The sequence below is a fragment of the Nicotiana sylvestris genome, chromosome 6 (assembly GCF_000393655.2).
Source record: "Nicotiana sylvestris chromosome 6, ASM39365v2, whole genome shotgun sequence".
Lineage (NCBI taxonomy): Eukaryota > Viridiplantae > Streptophyta > Magnoliopsida > Solanales > Solanaceae > Nicotiana > Nicotiana sylvestris.
Genome location: NC_091062.1, coordinates 3,710,336 through 3,729,372, shown reverse-complemented (window position 1 = coordinate 3,729,372; position 19,037 = coordinate 3,710,336). Strand labels below are relative to the sequence as shown.

Here is a 19,037-nt window from a genome sequence, read left to right as displayed (position 1 = left end):
TCAATCAACACAAAAGTACTGAAAATTTTGAGGGTGAAGGAGTTTTTTATCAAATAATTGGGATAAGGATAGATAGTTTAAGAGATTTTCACAAGCAAAATAATATTGTACGTTTCTATTACTAACCAGGAAACATGGGTACTACATGCTGCTAAAAAAATATTATTTCCCTAATCTTTCCTACCCTTCAGGGGGAGAATTGCAAAATGTCTGCTAGTGATCCAAATTCTGTCATTTATGTGACTGATTCAGCAAAAGAGATAAAAAACAAGGTTGGGGTTTTATTATGATGTGAACTATATTATTACACATCTTATCAGAAAATAATTCCTTCTCAATAAATATACTTTACACATCTCACATTCATCACCATGTAAAGATTGAGCACTTCTAGATTTGTTAGAACCCCTACATGCTTAGGAAGGGATATGCTTTTGTTCTTTTGCTCTCTCTTAGGTTTGGTATCTAACACATTGTACAATTTTTTTTATAAATGCGACCAATTGATGTTGCTGTGCTTGATAGTGAATTTTTCTGCTACTTTCCTTCACCTTCAATGCCTTTTAGATGAAGATCCTGCACTATGTTGGAAATCGGAATTTTAGTTTCATTTAGCTGATATTTTGTGAGCAAACTGAGGAGATTTTGGGGCACTCACTATAGCTGTTGGATAGAGCGTGGGATGAGTGTTTTTCTTTTCTGTTATTGTTATCATTGATAATTGTAATTGAGTGCTGATTGATGAGACGCGAGGTAGTATCAACGAGAAGTTGGAGGTTTGGAGACAAACCTTAGAGTCCAAAGGTTTCAAGTTGAGCAAGACAAAGATGGAGTACTTAGAGTGAAAGTTCAGCGGCGAGACGAGGGAAGCGGACATGGATGTGAGACTAGGTTTGCAAGTCATCCGTAAGAAAGGAAGTTTCAAGTATCTTGGATCAGTTATCCAAGGGAACAGGGAGATTGACAAGGATGTCACACACCGCTTAGGGGCGGGGTGGATGAAATAGAGGTTAGTATTCGGCTTCTTGTGTGACAAGCAGGTGCCACCAAAACTTAAAGGTCAGTTCTACAAGGCGGTGGTCAAACTGACAATATTGTATGAGGCTGAATGATGGCCAGTCACGAACTCCCATATCCAGAAAATGAATGTAACATAAATGAGGATGACCATCGCCAATGTTGTGTGAGGCTGAATGTTGGCTAGTCAAGAACTCCCATATCCAGAAAATGAATGTAGCACAAATGAGTGTTGCGATGGATATGCGGGCACACTAGGTTGGATAAGATTAGGAATGAGGATATTCAGGAAAAAGTGGATGTGGCCACGATGGAGGATATGATGCGGGAAGCTTAGATGGTTCGGGCATGTGAGACGGAGAAGTCTAGATGCTCCAGTGACGAGGTGTGAACGGTTGGCGCTAGCAAGTAGGAGAAGAGGTAGAGGGCGACCTACAAAGTATTGGGGAGAGGTGATCAGGCAGGACATGGCGCGACTGCAGCTTACCGAGGACATTGCCCTTGATAGTAGGGTTTGGAGGTCGAAGATTAGGGTGGAAGGGTAATAGGTCATAGTGTGTTTTTCTGTACCATTTCGGGTTTGTTAGGGCTAGCCGGCTAGTACCTGTCGTAGTTTCTTAGAGGGCTAGTGTTAGTGTGATTTTTAGTGTTATCTTTCGCTTAGTTTTTCTAATACCTTGCCGTTGTTACTGCTTGACTATTGCTATTGCTTTTTTCAACCTGTTTTACTGGTTCATACATTATTGGCTGCATTTTCATGGCTTGTTGTTGATATTTATCTATTTCTATTCTTCGTCTTGAGCCGATGGTCTTTCGAAAACAACTTCTCTACCCACAGGGTAGGGGCGGGTAAGGTCTGCGTACACATTACATTCCCCATATCCTACTTGTGGGATTCCACTGGGTTGTTGTTGTTGTTGTTGTTGTTGTTTTAACCAAATTACACGGATTAGAGATTAAAGATTATACGGAAGTGTAACCGTGTGTTTTGATGACCTGGACATGGAATTGAAGCAATGCCTATAAAAGATACCAAAAACATTCAATTTTTTGGTAGGATCAATGCACAGAAGCGATTGAGAGCTAAAGATAGCAAAGACTGACATTATATCTGTGCTTCTTTATGTTTTTGCCTCCCTTTTGCTTTACTGATCATGTTATTTATAGCACCGCTGACCTCTTGCAACTTGCAGCTTTCAGATCATAATTGGAATACAATAGATATGGCTTATGCTAGTGTTGCTTCTCTTATGAGTACGATGGAGTCGGTCTTGACATCCAAGTCGCCAGTGCAATCTCTAATTTTTGACCACCGAGAAGAACTTCTTGCTCTTCGTGAAAAAGTTAGTTCCCTGGAAGTATTTCTCAAGAACTTTGAGAAAAGCAACAAGTCTGAGGAAATGACAGATTTTGCAACTCAGATAAAAGATGTTGCAAATGCTGTTGAACGCACAATTCAACTGAGACTAACTGAGTCTTTAACAGCAAATAATGAAATGCAGACTGAAAAGGCATACGAGAGGCTTTGTGATAGCCTAAAACAAGTAGCAGAGGAAATTGATCGTGTGCTGAAAGAGTCACCAAAGATTCAAGATAAAGGAAAACAGGCATCAAAGGAATCTTTCGTTCAAGATTCAAGTTCAAAAAAAAATACAGCGGATATGGAGAACAATATGGTGGGCCGTGATGAGCAAAGGAAAAGGATGCTGGCAGAACTGGCTCAATATGGTGGCTCGTCTGGTGAACTCAAAGTCATCCCAATCATCGGGATGGGGGGCATTGGCAAAACAACTTTAGCAAAAGAAGTTTACAATGATGCATCCGTTCGACGTCATTTTGATGTTTGTTCCTGGGCTACTGTATCTAGCCAATACAATTTAAAGGAAATTTTGCTAAGTCTTCTGCATTCTACTAAGGGTGACACATTTTATATGGAAGATGAGGCAGAGCTAGCAGACATGCTACAAAAAAATTTAAAGAGTAGGAGATACTTAATTGTATTGGATGACGTGTGGAGCAGTAAAGCATGGGATGACGTGAGACAATGCTTTCCAGTTCAAAACAATGGGAGTCGAATATTGTTGACTACCCGTAACAATGAAGTAGCTTGTTCTGCTGGTACAAAGGATCTTTCTTTGCCGATGGGTCTCATGGATCCAGTTGAGAGTTGGAACCTTTTCAAAAGTGCGGCTTTTCCAAATGAATCATTACCATCTGACTTCGAGACTATAGGGAAGCAAATTGTAGACAAATGTCACGGGTTACCTCTAACTATTGTCGTGGTTGCCGGGCTTTTCAAATTTAAAAGGACAATAGAAGATTGGGAAAATGTTGCTAAAGATGTCAAGTCAATCACAAATGATCCTGATAAACAATGTTTGCATGTGCTTGGGTTGAGTTACAATCACTTGACCAGTGACCTAAAAGCATGCCTTCTCTATTTTGGAATCTTCCCCGAAGATAGTGCGATTCCAGTGAAGAAATTGGTGAGATTATGGATGGCCGAGGGGTTTCTGAAGTTGGAAAAAGACTTGCAAGAAGAAGCTGAGAAGTGTTTACAAGATCTCATAGACAGATGTCTAGTTCTTGTCTGCAAGAAAAGTCTGGATGAAACAAACATTAAATTTTGTAAGGTTCATGATCTAATATATGACTGTGCTTGAGAGAATTAGCTCAAACCCAAGACATTTTTGTCATGAATGACATTTCAACTGATAAGCTGTGCTTGGCTGAAGCTCAAAGCTCAAATCTTGTTCGTCCAGAATGTCGTCATCTTAGCATGCATGAAATACGGCCCTTTCAGCGACAGACCGGTATTCACTTTGGTTCTTATAGGGCCTTTCTTACCCCTAGACATCATCATTTGATAAGGGGGCAGACAGCTGATGACAACAACAATCTCTTGAACCGAACCCACTCTATTTTCTCTTTATGTCGTCATTCTTCAACTTTTACTCTCGAATCAGAGGTTATTCATTTTAGTTTGCTTAGAATCTTGGACTTGAATCCCATATGGTTTAATAGTTTCCCTCCAGAGTTACTGTGCCTCATTTGGTTGAGGTACCTAGCAATGTCTGGGGATTTCCACTTACCTCCAGAAATTTGCAGTTGATGGAATCTGCAGACATTCATTGTCCATGGGTATCGTTCGGCATCTACAAGTTTTCCAGAGCAAATCTGGGAATTAATGCAATTAAGGCATCTCGAAATCGAAGGATTTTCTTTGCCAAACCCCCCAAGTTTATCTGTTGACAAAGAGAGGTGCTTGGGTTTTGCAGACATGCAAAGTATTTCCGGCTTGTCTCCAACTAGCTGCACAATGGAGGTGATTTCAGGGATTCGGAATGTTAAAAAATTAAGAATCTATGGAGTTAAATATGAGTATGAAATATTTCAAGAATCTAGACTTTTCGAAAATCTTGTCCATCTACATCAACTTGAAACATTGAGTTTGAAATTTATTTATCTGGGGTGTTCAGACATTTCGCCAGCCACTATTCCAAGTGCAACAGCTTTTCCGGCGACACTCAAGAAGTTAAAGTTGCATGGAACTCATCTAAGGTGGGAGGACTTGAATATCATGGGTGAGTTGCCTAACCTCGAGGTGCTGAAGCTGATATACCATGCTTGTTATGGCAAAGAATGGCATCCAGTTGTCGGGGGGGGTTTACTCGGTTGAAGCTTTTGCAAATTGCCCATAGTGATCTGAGGTACTTGAAAGCCACATATGACAATTTTCCTGTCCTTGAGCGCCTCGTGATTACAGATTGCCCGTACTTGGTAGAGATACCCATTGAGTTTGAAGATATTGTTGAATTTGACAAAATGTTTGTCCCACGTCGGTGGAAAAACAAAAGTTGGGGGGATTTTCCCCCTATAAAAGAAGGCTTAATGTTTAGGATTTAAACACACCTCTCATTTGCCTTCTCATCTGTTTAAGGCATTTGTATCTTCTCTCTTTAGTATTATTTCACTTGTATTTTTGGAGTGAAATAAAATATTGGTTGTGTCCGAGGAGTAGGCAAAATTAGCCGAACCTCGTAAATTCTGGTGTTCCCTTTATTGTTGTTTTATTGTCTTATTTATTATTTGGTGGCTGTCATAATTTTTGGTATAGTAGTTGTGACTTATTCACACTATATACATTTGGCTTCCGCAACAATTGGTATCAGAGCCAAGGTACTGTCTAAGTATGCTCTGTGGTTGCAGCATAGTCTGATCTTCCACATCAGAAAAGATTTATCTTGGTAACTGAGTCAAGGTTCTGTCTGAGTATGCTCTGTGGTTGCAGCTTAGTCTGATCTTCCACACCAGAAAGGAAATAATCTTGATTTGTGTCGTCAGCTATTAAATAATATTTGTGTCAAAGATGGGAGACAATAAACAAGAAGAATCTACATCAAGTGTCAACAATACGTCATCATTGGCATCTTCGCTTATGACAAGAATTGTGTCAAATGCGAAATTTGCGGTAGAAATATTTGACGGGTCCGGACATTTTGGGATGTGGCAAGGCGAGGTTCTAGATGTCCTTTTTCAACAAGGGCTAGATCTGGCCATTGAAGAAAAGAAACCAGATGTTATTGGAGAAGAAGATTGGAGAATTATCAACCGTGTTGCTTGCGGTACCATTCGATCCTACCTTGCTAGAGAGCAGAAATATCCATACACAAAGGAAACTTCTGCAAGTAAATTATGGAAAGCACTGGAGGATAAATTTTTGAAGAAAAATAGTCAAAATAAATTGTACATGAAGAAGAGACTGTTTCACTTCACCTATGTTCCTGGTACCACGATGAATGAACATATCACCAGTTTCAATAAGTTGGTCACAGATTTGCAAAATATGGATACAACTTATGATGATGGTGACTTGGCCTTGATGTTGTTGGCGTCACTTCCTGATGAGTACGAGCATCTTGAAACTACTCTACTCCATGGAAATGACGAAGTTTCTCTCAGAGAAGTTTGTTCGGCTTTGTACAGCTATGAACAAAGAAAGCGAGAAAAACAGAAGGGCGGAGAAGGAGAAGCACTATTTGTGAGGGGTCGTCCTCAAAGTCAAACGAGGACAAAGAAGGGAAGATCCAAGTCAAGATCCAGACCCAGCAAAGATGAATGTGCCTTTTGTCGAGAAAAAGGGGCACTGGAAGAAAGACTGTCCGAAGTTGAAGAATAAGGCCAAACATAACAATAGAAAGGCCATTATGGATTCAAATGTAGCTGATTGTGATGATTCAGACTTCTCATTAGTTACAACAGAGTCATCAACATCATCAGACATATGGTTGATGGACTCGGCTTGTAGTTATCATATGTGTCCCAACAGGGACTGGTTCGTGGAATTTCAAGAAGGAGAATATGGAGTCATCCACACAGCGGATAACAACCCTCTTACCTCATATGGCATTGGTTCAATACGATTAAGGAACCATGATGGAATGATCAGAACATTAACAGATGTTCGATATGTACCGGATTTGAAGAAGAATCTCATCTCTGTGGGAGCCCTAGAATCAAAAGGGTTCAAAATCATTGCAGAAAATGGAGTGATGAGAGTATGCTCCGGTGCACTAGTGGTAATGAAGGCTAATCGGAAGAATAATAATATGTACCGCTATCGTGGCAGTACAGTTATTGGGACAGCGACAGTGACATCCAGTGACGACAAAGAGGCAGAAGCAACCAAGCTATGGCACATGCGCTTGGGACATGCTGGAGGAAAATCCTTGAAAACTCTATCAGATCAAGGATTGTTAAAAGGAGTCAAGGCTTGCAACTTGGAGTTTTGTGAGCATTGTGTTAAAGGGAAACAGACAAGGGTTAAATTTGGAATGGGTCCTTCCAAAACACCTTCATTGGGTAGGAAGCACTATTTTGTAACCTTTGTTGATGATTTTTCCCGAAGAGTATGGGTGTATACAATGAAGAGCAAAGATGAAGTGTTGGAAATTTTTCTCAAATGGAAGACGATGGTGGAGAATCAAACAGGCAAGAGGATCAAGTGTATTCGCACAGACAATGGAGGTGAATACAAAAATGATCATTTCAATAAGGTCTGTCAAAATGATGGCATCGTCCGACACTTCACTGTCAGACATACACCACAACAGAATGGAGTGGCTGAACGTATGAACCGGACCTTGCTGGAGAAGGTACGGTGTATGTTGTCCAATGCTGGCTTGGGCAAAGAATTTTGGGCTGAGGCAATTACATATGCATGTCACCTCATTAATCGTCTACCATCTGCTGCTATTGATGGCAAGACACCATTTGAAAAATGGTATGGAAAGCCTGCTGTAGATTATGACTCTTTGCACGTGTTTGGCTCAACTACATATTATCATGTGACAGAGTCAAAATTGGATCCAAGGGCAAAGAAGGCTATTTTTATGGGAATTACTTCTGGAGTCAAAGGATATCGCTTATGGTGTCCTATAACAAAGAAAGTAATATTCAGCAGGGATGTTACCTTTGATGAATCTGCTATGGTAAATAAGGTAACAGAAGATACCAAACAAAATAAAGGTGCTTCTAAGCAGGTGGAGTTTGAGGGAAAATTTATTTTTCCTACACAAGAAGCAGAGGAGGAAACAAATGAAGATTACCCTCTGGAAGGAGAGCCAGTAGAGGAGATTCCAACTCAGGAACCTCAACAACAACTTGAATCAATAGCAACCAGCAGGCCAAAAAGAACAATAACGAAACCTGTTCGTCTCATAGAGACGGTTGCTTGTGCAACCTCAATTGTAGCTGATGATGTTCCTACTACTTATAAAGACGCTGTCCAAAGTTCAGAAGAAGATAAGTGGAGGATTGCCATGAATGATGAAATACAGTCCCTTCATCAGAATCATACATGGAGATTGGCCAATCTCCCGAAGGGAAAGAAAGCAATTGGGTGCAAATGGGTATTTGCAAAGAAGGAAGGATTTCCTAACCAAGTAGATGTTCGCTACAAAGCAAGATTGGTGGCCAAAGGATATGCTCAAAAGGAGGGAATTGATTACAATGAAGTGTTTTCTCCAGTTGTAAAACATTCCTCCATTAGAATTATGTTGGCTTTGGTAGCACAATTGGATTTGGAACTAGTTCAGATGGATGTAAAAACTGCGTTTTTACATGGAAACTTGGAGGAGGAAATCTACATGACTCAGCCAGAAGGATTCAAAGTTGCTGGAAAAGAAAATATGGTGTGCAAACTTGAAAAATCGTTGTACGGATTGAAACAATCTTCTAGACAATGGTACAAGCGATTTGACGAGTTTATGTTGCGGCAAGGGTACAAGAGAAGCAAATACGATCATTGTGTGTATTTGCACAAGCTTAAAGATGGTTCCTTTGTATATCTTCTCCTATATGTTGATGATATGTTGATAGCTTCCAAGAATTCGGAAGAAATTGATAAGTTGAAGATTCAACTGAAGAAGGAGTTCGAGATGAAGGATTTGGGTGAGGCAAAGAAAATTCTTGGCATGGAGATAATTAGAGATAGACGTTCAAAGAAACTCTGTTTATCTCAAAAGGAATATTTGAAGAGAGTACTTCAACGTTTTGGCATAGATGACAAGACTAAGCCAGTTAGTACTCCACTTGCTTCCCATTTTAAGCTAAGTACTATTATGTCGCCAATGGATGAAGCTGAACGAGAGTATATGTCAAAGGTACCATACGCAAATGCTGTTGGTAGCTTGATGTATGCAATGGTTTGCACAAGGCCTGACATTTCACAAGCTGTTGGAGTTATTAGCAGATATATGCACAATCCAGGGAAGGAGCATTGGCAAGCTGTGAAGTGGATTCTACGGTATATTCATAATACTGTAGATGTCGGGTTAGTTTTTGAGCAGGAAGACAATCAGTCTGTAGTTGGATATTGTGACTCAGATTTTGCGGGTGATCTGGACAAACGAAGATCAACTACTGGTTATGTGTTTACTTTTGCAAAGGCACCAGTTAGTTGGAAGTCTACTTTGCAGTCAACAGTTGCTTTGTCTACAACAGAGGCAGAGTACATGGCTATTACAGAGGCTGTGAAAGAGGCAATTTGGCTTCAAGGATTGCTAAAGGAGCTTGGTGTTGAACAAAAAGGTATCACAATTTTTTGTGATAGTCAAAGTGCTATTCAATTAGCGAAGAACCAAGTTTATCATGCAAGGACGAAGCACATTGATGTTCGGTATCATTTTGTACGAGAAATCATAGAAGAAGGTGGAGTCACAGTGAAGAAAATTCATACTACGGAGAATCCTGCTGATATGCTGACAAAGGTGGTGACTGCGATCAAGTTTCAACATTGTTTGGATTTGATCAACATTGTTGAACACTGAAGATTGAAGATGAAGACACAACCAAATTTGTTATTGAGAGAAAATTGAAGATGTGGAATTTTGCCAAGGTGGAGATTTGTTGAATTTGACAAAATGTTTGTCCCACATCGGTGGGAAAACAAAAGTTGGGGAGATTTTCCCCCTATAAAAGAAGGCTTAATGTTTAGGATTTAAACACACCTCTCATTTGCCTTCTCATCTGTTTAAGGCATTTGTATCTTCTCTCTTTAGTATTATTTCACTTGTATTTTTGGAGTGAAATAAAATATTGGTTGTGTCTGAGGAGTAGGCAAAATTAGCCGAACCTCGTAAATTCTGGTGTTCCTTTTATTGTTGTTTTATTGTCTTATTTATTATTTGGTGGCTGTCATAATTTTTGGTATAGTAGTTGTGACTTATTCACACTATATACATTTGGCTTCCGCAACAGATATTGACTCACCACAGCTAATTGAGTTAAATGACTGTTTTCCTGGACTCAAGGCTTCTGCTGCACGAATTCAACAAGAACAAGAAGACCTCGGAAACAAACCTGTGGATGTTCGTATCTATAATTCTCCAGGTGAGTACAACATTATATTCCAGAATGAACTTCCCATAAATGTATGTGGACACTTTAGCATATATTTATTAATGTTAGGCTAATTTTACATTTCCACAAGGTTATACTCATTAAGTTCTTTTGCTTGCTTCTTCTTTTTTTAAGTAACTTTCTATTCATGATTAATACTCTTAATTGAAAAAAAATTACATAACATTTAAATGGCAGAATGCTTAGTTTTGATTGTGTAAATAAAACATATTGCAGAATAGTTAATAAAACAGTTATCAAGTCGTAGCTGTAAAAATAATTTTTTTCTTCGGAAAAGGGCCTAAAAATGTCCCTTTACTATATGAAATAGGACATCAAAGCCCTCCATTAAAAGTTGGCCCCTTAAATGCCCTTGCCGTCTAAAAATTGGCTCAAAAATGCCCTTATCCACTAACGGAAGACATGTAAATCCACGTGGAATTACATTTGCCTATTTAAAAACGTAGAAGGGCATTTTAGACCCTTTTCGGATTGTACAAGGTCATATACGAGTCAGTTATAGTAGTCAATTCTCAAGCACTTCACACCATATCAGTTTACTCACACACCTATTTGAGACCAACAACGCTATAATTATCATAGCAACTAACTCAATCATAGACACAAACTAATTATCACAGCAAGTAACTCAATCATAGACAGAAACATTCAAATGAATGGGAATGGCTTCATTGAATCCTTGCACAAAAACATAAATTTTCATTACATACAACAATTAAGCCACAATAACACTAACATTGCATATCATTTCCCCTTAATGCAAAGAACATAACAAAACATCCCAATATCACACAAAAGAAAATTCACGTCTTCTTCCGACATTTAGCATCACGCAGAGCTGAGTACTCTAAATCAACTACTTTCTTCATTAGAACATTTCTTTCCAATTCCAAGGATTCTATTCCTCCATGATCGACGAGCATCATAACATTCTCAAGATCGGCAACTTTCCTTTGGAGTACAATTTCTTTCACGGATTAGAGCTTCCTTCTCCTTCTTTAAGCTGCATATGAGATTTGAAATTCTAGTAGGAAGCTCCTCATCTTGTCATTCCCAATAGGAACATTTTTCATCCTAAAACCAAAAAAAAAAAAAAAAATTACAGTAAAATCGAAATAATTAAAAGAACCCATCAACAAATTTACATACCTCATGCTTAGGGCACTTGAAAAATCTTCTCCCAGCATTTAAAGGAGTCCACACCATGAAATAATTAGCAGCAAGTCCACAACAACACCTCCTAATCGACCCATTTAAGCTACTCGAACTTTGCGACATTGTCTTAGAGAAATCTCCAAAACAAACTGATAAAGATGAAAAATAATTAAACCTAAACTAGAACCCAACTCGAAATCGACAAGGTGACCCAATTAGTAGGAGAAATCAGATATCAATGAAGGGTCTAAAATAGGGGTGTGAGTAAACTGATATGGTGTGAAGTGCTTGAGATTTGACTGCTATAACTGACTCGTATATGACCTTGTACAATCCGAAAATGGTCTAAAATGCCCTTCTACGTTTTTAAATAAACAAATGTAATTCCACGTGGATTTACATGTCTTCCGTTAGTGGATAAGGGCATTTTTGAGCCAATTTTAGACGGCAAGGGCATTTAAGGGGCCAACTTTTAACGGAGGGTTTTGATGTCCTATTTCATATAGTAAGGGGGCATTTTAGGCCCTTTTCCGTTTTTTCTTTTATAATAACCAAATAATTAATTGCGGTTAGCTAAATTGATAATTTAACGAGTAAAATATTTGAAGTGGTCTTGAATGTCCTTATTTTGAGTAGTCGTTGATGGTGTGTTTGCCTTTTGAAGCGTCAATGCCTCCCCTTCATAAGGATTTATAATGTGTGAACTGTTTAAACTTATTGGTGCGAGTATGTGATTCTTACTGAAAGGCTTGTATTGTTGTCAAATAATTCATATACATATACATTTATTTTCCTGATTCATTGTTAATATTGATCCTATCTCACCTATCTTCGCTTATGGCTGGTTTAGATGGTTGTGGCTTCTCAAACTTATAATTGAACCTTCACGTTTCTTTCCTACAACTAATGAAAAACATAACTGAATCTACTTCAGTAGAATATTAGCCAAGGTTTTTAATAAGATTCCTATAAGGGCTGCTCGGTGCACTAAGCTCGTGCTAAGCGCGGGGTCCGGGGAAAGACCGGACCATAAGGATCTGTTTTACGCAGCCTTACGCTGTGTTTCTGCAAGAGGTTGTTTTCACGCCTTGAACCCGTGACCTCCTGGTCACATGACAGCAACTTTACCAGTTACGCTAAGACTTCTCTTTCGTAAGATTCCTATAGAGGTTGCAGAAATTTGTAGTGTGTATGCAGATATTACCCCTACCTTGAAGGTAGAGAGGAAGTTTATATTACAGAATGAACTTTCAATAATTGCTTTTGAAGCTCAAGTGTATGTATCTTTTATAATAACCAGATAATTTTTTTTATTAAACAAATTAATTTTGAAAAAGAATACTAAAAACAATACAAAATAAAATGGTCTTAGATGACGTTATTTTTGTGTAGTTGCAGATCAATATTTTCCTTTGAAGATTTGGTGCCTTCCATGCATAAGTTTGTAATATGCGAATTATTGTTTTGGCTTGTATGAAGAAATGACCCCAGGATATTTTACTTCTTTGACTTCATTCAGATTCAGACGATGACGATGACGATGGAAATGATTATATTTCTCTGATGCTGGCGGCATGCGAAGAATAAGCATCAAAGAGCTCCACAAGGACTCGAGATAAGAAGACAGAAATCACCATACCAGTAAGTATACATAAGTGTCACCTATCCCCTAGAGGACAGCCCGGTGCACTAAGCTCCCTCTATGCACGTAGTCCGAGGAAGGGCCGAATCACAGGGTTTATCGTACAAGGTCTTACCAAGGCTCGAATCCGTGACCTCATAGTCATATGGCAACAACTTTACCAGTTACGCCCAGGCTCCCCTCTACCTATCCGCTAGAGGGAACTCAAAATATAGAGATAGATGTCCTGACATCCTTCGTGAAAAGCAAGAAAAAAAGGAACACACAATTCTACACTGATCAGTGTTGACTGATTGAATTTTCGGTAAAGGGTCAAAAATACCCCTCTACTATGCGAAAATGATCATTTATATCCTTCGTTATACTATTGGTCCACCATTACCCCTGACGTTATAAAAGTGGTGCAAAAATACCCCTCTTTCGTTAGGACCATCCACCGTGGCAACTGTCACAGGGGCGTTTTCTGTCCGCCGAAAATGCTGCCCGATGTGCGGCAGTCAAGTCCCCACTTGACCTCAGCCTTACCCAATTTTCGTTCACTTTCGAGATTTAACACTTAGAATAAATTTAAGGCAACAGAATAAACAAAGGCAACACAGATTTACGGGAACCCTTTCCCAACCTTTTATAATAAATCAATTACAAAGGAAATTCTCGAGTTAGGCAAGGTGCTGCCACCCTTGGCAGGCACCAACTCACAAAAATGGCCTACACTTGCACGAATCTGCCCTATAAAAGCCCCTGCCTAAGGCCGCTCGTGCTGCCACTCGTTTGGCAAGGCAATGACACATATTTTGCCATGCTCAAGCCATAAAATAGACAACCCTATGCCTATCTTTCAGACATTTCCCTCCCTAGGTACTTAGCCCGTTTTTAAGGCTGCTAACACACATATATATAGTGTAGTCAGCCCAAAAGTGTTGTCCTATTTCAGTTGACATCCCCCAACTGATAGGACATGATCCCCATGATCAAAACGTGTGGAACATGATAGAACATGCTCCAAAAACGTGCAAAGACTTAGCCATATAATCAGCAACTCCTGGACATGGGTAGTTGTAACCGCCCAACTGCATCATGTGCACCACATGTGCGCATTTTCTTGGCCAGCTGTTGCCCAATTTCGTGTCTAGTCTTGTACCGGCCCAATGCCATTATATCCAGCTGCATTGCGCCAAGCTCCAACGCCATTATATCCAGCTGCGTTGTGCTATAAATTTCCTTGACATCGCCACGAACTTGTTTGCCGCACGCTGCCTGCTGTCACAGTTGATTGTTCTTGTCAAGTCGCCCCTACTTGATCAAGTCTGCCCGTTGTCAATGCTGATTTTAGCATCAAGTCACCAAGCCTTGATGCCCTTCCCTTTGCCAAGTCGTTTGCCCACAAATAACTTAGGTGCCAGCCCGCTCACCTAAGTCATGGCAACATCACATTGCCAATGCCACTGCCTTGGCACTAAGCTGCCTCACTTTAGTGCCGAGGTCTTTCCCGTTTTGCCTTGTCAAGCTCTCATCCAGCCCGCCTAGTTCCGTCAAGGTCTTGGCCTTGCTTGTACGCAGCCCACTCTTGCTTTGGTGTAGTCCGTCACACTTTAGCCCTCAAATACAAGTGTAGTCCGTCTCACTTGCCTTAGCAACAGTTTGTTGCCATTGACAACACCCCCGCATTGTCTTGCATGTTGATTTTCCTCCGCACATAGGCCAATGGCAAGGCCATCATGCCAAAATCCTCGCCACTGCCGTGCCACTTGCCGATCAGCTTTGTCAGGGGTCTAACAGCAACTACCATCCCACATGGACTGGCATTTCTCTGAAGTGGATGCTATGTGGCATCCCAAGTCACTGTCCCAACCCCATTTTACCCCTCCCCTTACTTCGTGTTCTTCTACCACCATTCCTCCCTCCATCCTATCACCACCCAAAAATAAATGTATAGATGTGAAAGTAAGATCTGTTGTTTCATGCCAATTTTACTAATTTGTCCCAAATATTCTTCTTGGTTTCTTGTCTTTCGGATAAATAAAATCACAAGCTCACTTTCTCACTGTTGATCTATGGTAAAGTTCCTCAAGACTCAAAACTAAACTTCCACCTGATAATAGTAGATTGATTGTGTCTATCACAGAAATCTTTTAAAGCATCTATGAAGTTGAAGACAGTAAGGCCTCCAGAAATTTCCAATATTCTCCAGTGTTCGGACATGGTGTCTCCCATTTGCTTTTTTTATATTTCTCTGCAAAAGTCCTTTCTTTTACTTCTCCCGTTTTAAAAAAAAATCTTGTTGCTTTGCCTATTTTTGATTTATTTCTAATAAGCTACTGATAAGTATTAGTTTATATTATGGAAGAAAAGTTAAGCGGGATATCGTTGGTTGTTCAAGAATTAACCCCGTCTACTCTTGATGGCATCAGGAGAACATATTCATTTTTTTTTTGGCTTAAGGAGAACATATTAACAAAGTTTTGACAATGTCTTGAAAATATATATTCTGCCCAATTTCAAAAGAAATTTTTAAGGGAACATGAGTTGACAAATATTGAGGGGGAATGGACTATGTTCAAGATGTTTGTAAATGAGGTGAATGAAAAAGAAAGAAGGTCTTAAGAATGGGGTTGGTACGAGGTGGCATGGCATCCACTTCAGCGAAGTGTCAGGCCACTTAGGATATATTGCCATGGTGGAGGGTCTTAACGGAGGAGGGATACTTTTACACCATTTTATAACGTCGGGGGTAATAGTGGACCAATAGTATAACAGAGGGTATATATGATCCTTTTCGCATTGTAGAGGGATATTTTTGACCCTTTCAGATTTATCGTGGATATTGCAACCTTAGCTATGTTCATAATTTTTAGTGTAAAAAGAACAGATATCCCTTCTTACTTTGAATTAGGGAGATAACATTAATGTCCTCTTTAGCTTCTTCATCTTGTGTCTTTATTTTTATTTGTTTTCAGTGAATTGGAAAATGCATAAGATGTTGACAGTAACATGTAATGAGAAAATGGAAACTATAGATTAACAATTTGAGACTGTTAAAGACTGCTGATGCTAGTTCATCGTTATGTTTTTCTTATGTAAATATATTTCGTTCTTCTTTTTGAACAGTACTATGAAATTATATAAATCAACATTTGCGACTCACTTCTTGAATCAGAATAAATCCTATTTGAGATGTGTAACATAAGCATTTAAATTCAATAGGTCGTATATATTTGCCATTGACTAGATATATTCCTGACATTAGCGAAGAAGTTCAAGAACAGGACTGAACTAGTCCAGTGTTTTACCAATAATGGGGCTAGATTTGTATAGTTGCTATAATTTGGGGCTAGATTTGTATAATTGCTATAATTTGGGGCTAGATTTGTATAATACCACATTTTTGAGTTTGTTAGAATTGTTAGTGATATTATAACTCAGTTCTCTTCTATCTCCTCCATCGTTGCACATCCAAGAACAAATAATGAAGTTGCTAAGTACTCCACCCGCTTGTGAACTTATTTGATTGAGTACGAAGTTTAAGAAAAAAATAAAAGATTTTTAAATTTGTTGTATAAAATGAGACACATATATTTTGTGTAATTATAAATCATAACATAAAGGTAAATTATTTTCAAATATGAAAAATGTTCATTCTTTTTGGCACGAACTAAAAATGGAAATAATTTTGTATAAATTGAAAAGGGGAGTAGTATTTTGAGGTTTTAATAGGCATATATTGAGGTTCGAAATGCATCGTCAGTGATAAAGAAAAATATTAGTCAGATTATTAAATTGAGGGCAAAAGTAACCAATGCACAAAATCACAAAAACAATTTTAAACATTTTTTTTTATATTTTGATTTTTTAAATGATTCTATTAGCTGAAAAAGAAAATAAGGGCAAATGTTTGCTAGTTTGTTAATGGCGAGGGGAAAGTTAGACCTTTACACAAACGACAAAGGAAATATTGGACATTTTAGCAATTAAAACAAATTGTGAAAATTGGAATCCACCACATTACGTATATAACCTTACAAAATCCTTAAAGTTGACAAGTGACAACGAGATGCGAATGCAGATTGCATAGGTCCGGTCACCCAGCTAATTGGCATCTGTATGAATCCGGGCTACTAAATTTGAATCGCTTGAAATTTTGTTGGGCCATAAAAAATGACCTAATGAATAATAGTCATGACTTCGGCATTGTATAGGGTAAAATTTGACTCTCAACGTCCCCACGCCGAGTGGGCACGTCCATTATGATAAGGTCGACCCGAGTGAGGGCACGACCCAGTTGATAAAGTAAAGGCGACGTCGTTTAGGGTCTTGCTTCTTTAGCACGCAGAAGCCACCTACTTTTGTACTTTTTCTTTGATTATTCGAGGAAGGTCTCCTACTATATAAAGGAGACCTTCACCTTGTAATGGGGGGGGGGTGTTATTCTCGAATAATAAAATTTCTCTCTCTATCTCTATCTCTTTCTTTGTCTCCAACTATTGCGTCTCTCTTAAGCTAAGTTTATTTTCTTTACCTTTGAGATCTAGAACGACAATATCTTCTTCTAATCTCTAGGTCGAATTATATTTGATTACAATTTACCCTTATTTACCTTTTGATTGTTTTCTAAAGCTTACAAAGCATATTAGTAACTTTTGAGCTAAACAATTTGGCGTCGTCTGTGGGGATTTCGAGAATCAAAACCATAGTTTGCACCTAGAGAACCATCGAAAACCCTTCTCTACAACACACAAACAAAAGATGGCTGACAACAACGCAAGAATGAAAGCGATAGCAGATGTCAGAACCGACCTCATGGGTCCTCTCAACGAAGCAGGTGTAGAGGATGTCTTGAATGCAACCCCCAGCACCATAGTGAATGGGGAGATCCCACCTCCCCCACCTGAAGATCTGGCGATCTCACGCGAAAAGGAGGCTTCTACATTTGCAACTAAAGAAGCACCCCCAGAGGTCAGGAAACTACTGGAAGAATGGTTAACGAGTACTCTAAGTGTCTTGGTTGAAAAGTCACCCCAAAACAATGTCAGATGCATGCCAACAGTAGACCTTGCTGCAGCTGAAGGTGAACCCGAGATCGTACGAGCAAACAATGTGCTCATCGATACTCGGGCCAACGGTGGCACGCTCACAGCCATCCTCGAGAAGATGGAGGAAATGGAAAACGAAAACAAGTCACTTCGTGACCAAATGAAGGAACACCAAGAGAGGCTAGACAAGATCCCTGGTGCTCCCAAGCTGCTGCCAAAGCGTGACGTGGGGAGGTTTGTTGAACAACCTTACACGGAAGAGGTTGCACCATACTCCATCCCAAAAACCTTCAAAATGCCTCCTTATCTAAAAGTGTACGACGAAACTACAGATCCCGAGGATCACCTGATCCACTACGTCATGGCTGTAAAAGGTAACGACATGTCAAAAGAACAGGTACCATCTGTGCTGCTGAAGAAGTTCGGCGAAACACTGATAGGAGGAGCACTAACCTGGTACTCCCAGCTACCGGCCAAGATCATTTCTACGTTCGAGGAAATGGCAGACAAGTTTGTCACCGCCCATGCAGGAGCAAAGAAAGCAGAAGCAAGAGTCAACGACATCTTTGTTGTTCGGCAAACCACAGGAGAAGGACTCAGGGACTTCCTAGCCAGATTTAACAGAGTAAGGATGAGCCTACCAAACGTGTCGGAAGGTATGGCGGTCGCCGCTTTTCAGAACGGGTTAAGAAGGGATGGCTCGAGGGCAACCAAAAAACTACTAAGTCGCCTCATGAAGTATCCTCCCACCACGTGGGAAGAAATCCACAATGCTTACTGCGTTGAGGTACATGCAGATAAGGACGACCTCGACGGGCCGACCCAACGTTTAACAACAATACACCTAGAAATCAGGAGGGACCGACGCAACGAAGGACGACGGGAACAAGTCCCACGTCCCAATAGGGAGAGACACCAACCCTACGTCAGATCCTCTTACCCACCGCCACCCGGGCACGCGGACGCACTACAGTGACATGTCGCTCCACTACGAAACGACAGAGGTATGCCACCTTTATTATCTGCCCATAACTTTTGTGTGTCCCCTTCAGAGATAGTGTACGCACTTGAGAAGCTGGGCAACAAGGTACAATGGCCGACAAAGATGAAGTCAAACCCTGCCACCAGAAAATCAAACGCCCTGTGCGAGTTCCACCAGGAACGAGGGCACAAAATCGAAGACTGCATAGGCCTACAACAAGAGGTGGTCAGGATGTTGAACCAAGGGTTCCTGAGAGAGCTACTCAGCGACAAAGGAAAAATCAACTTTG

The 19,037-nt window shown here is 39.8% G+C and overlaps 1 protein-coding gene and 1 pseudogene across 12 annotated transcripts in view; both read left to right on the top strand.

Annotated features, from left to right (window-relative positions):
- The window catches only part of LOC104218191 (putative late blight resistance protein homolog R1B-16), a 34,695-nt gene extending 18,894 nt beyond the window's left edge, over positions 1-15,801 (top strand). For 5 of the 12 annotated variants that reach the window (XM_070147567.1, XM_070147564.1, XM_070147563.1 and 2 more), the window contains 2 exons: positions 9,778-9,909; positions 12,614-15,801. In XM_070147567.1, coding sequence (XP_070003668.1) covers positions 9,778-9,909; positions 12,614-12,681 — 200 coding nt within the window. In that variant the 3' untranslated portion in view covers positions 12,682-15,801. Of the gene's footprint in view, positions 1-2,210; positions 2,316-9,777; positions 9,910-12,613 lie in introns of those variants that run through there. The other 7 variants (XM_070147569.1, XM_070147571.1, XM_009768618.2 and 4 more) reach the window with 5 other exon arrangements.
- On the top strand, positions 3,713-5,074 carry LOC138870080 (putative late blight resistance protein homolog R1B-13; annotated as a pseudogene).
- Positions 15,802-19,037: the final 3,236 nt, after the last annotated feature.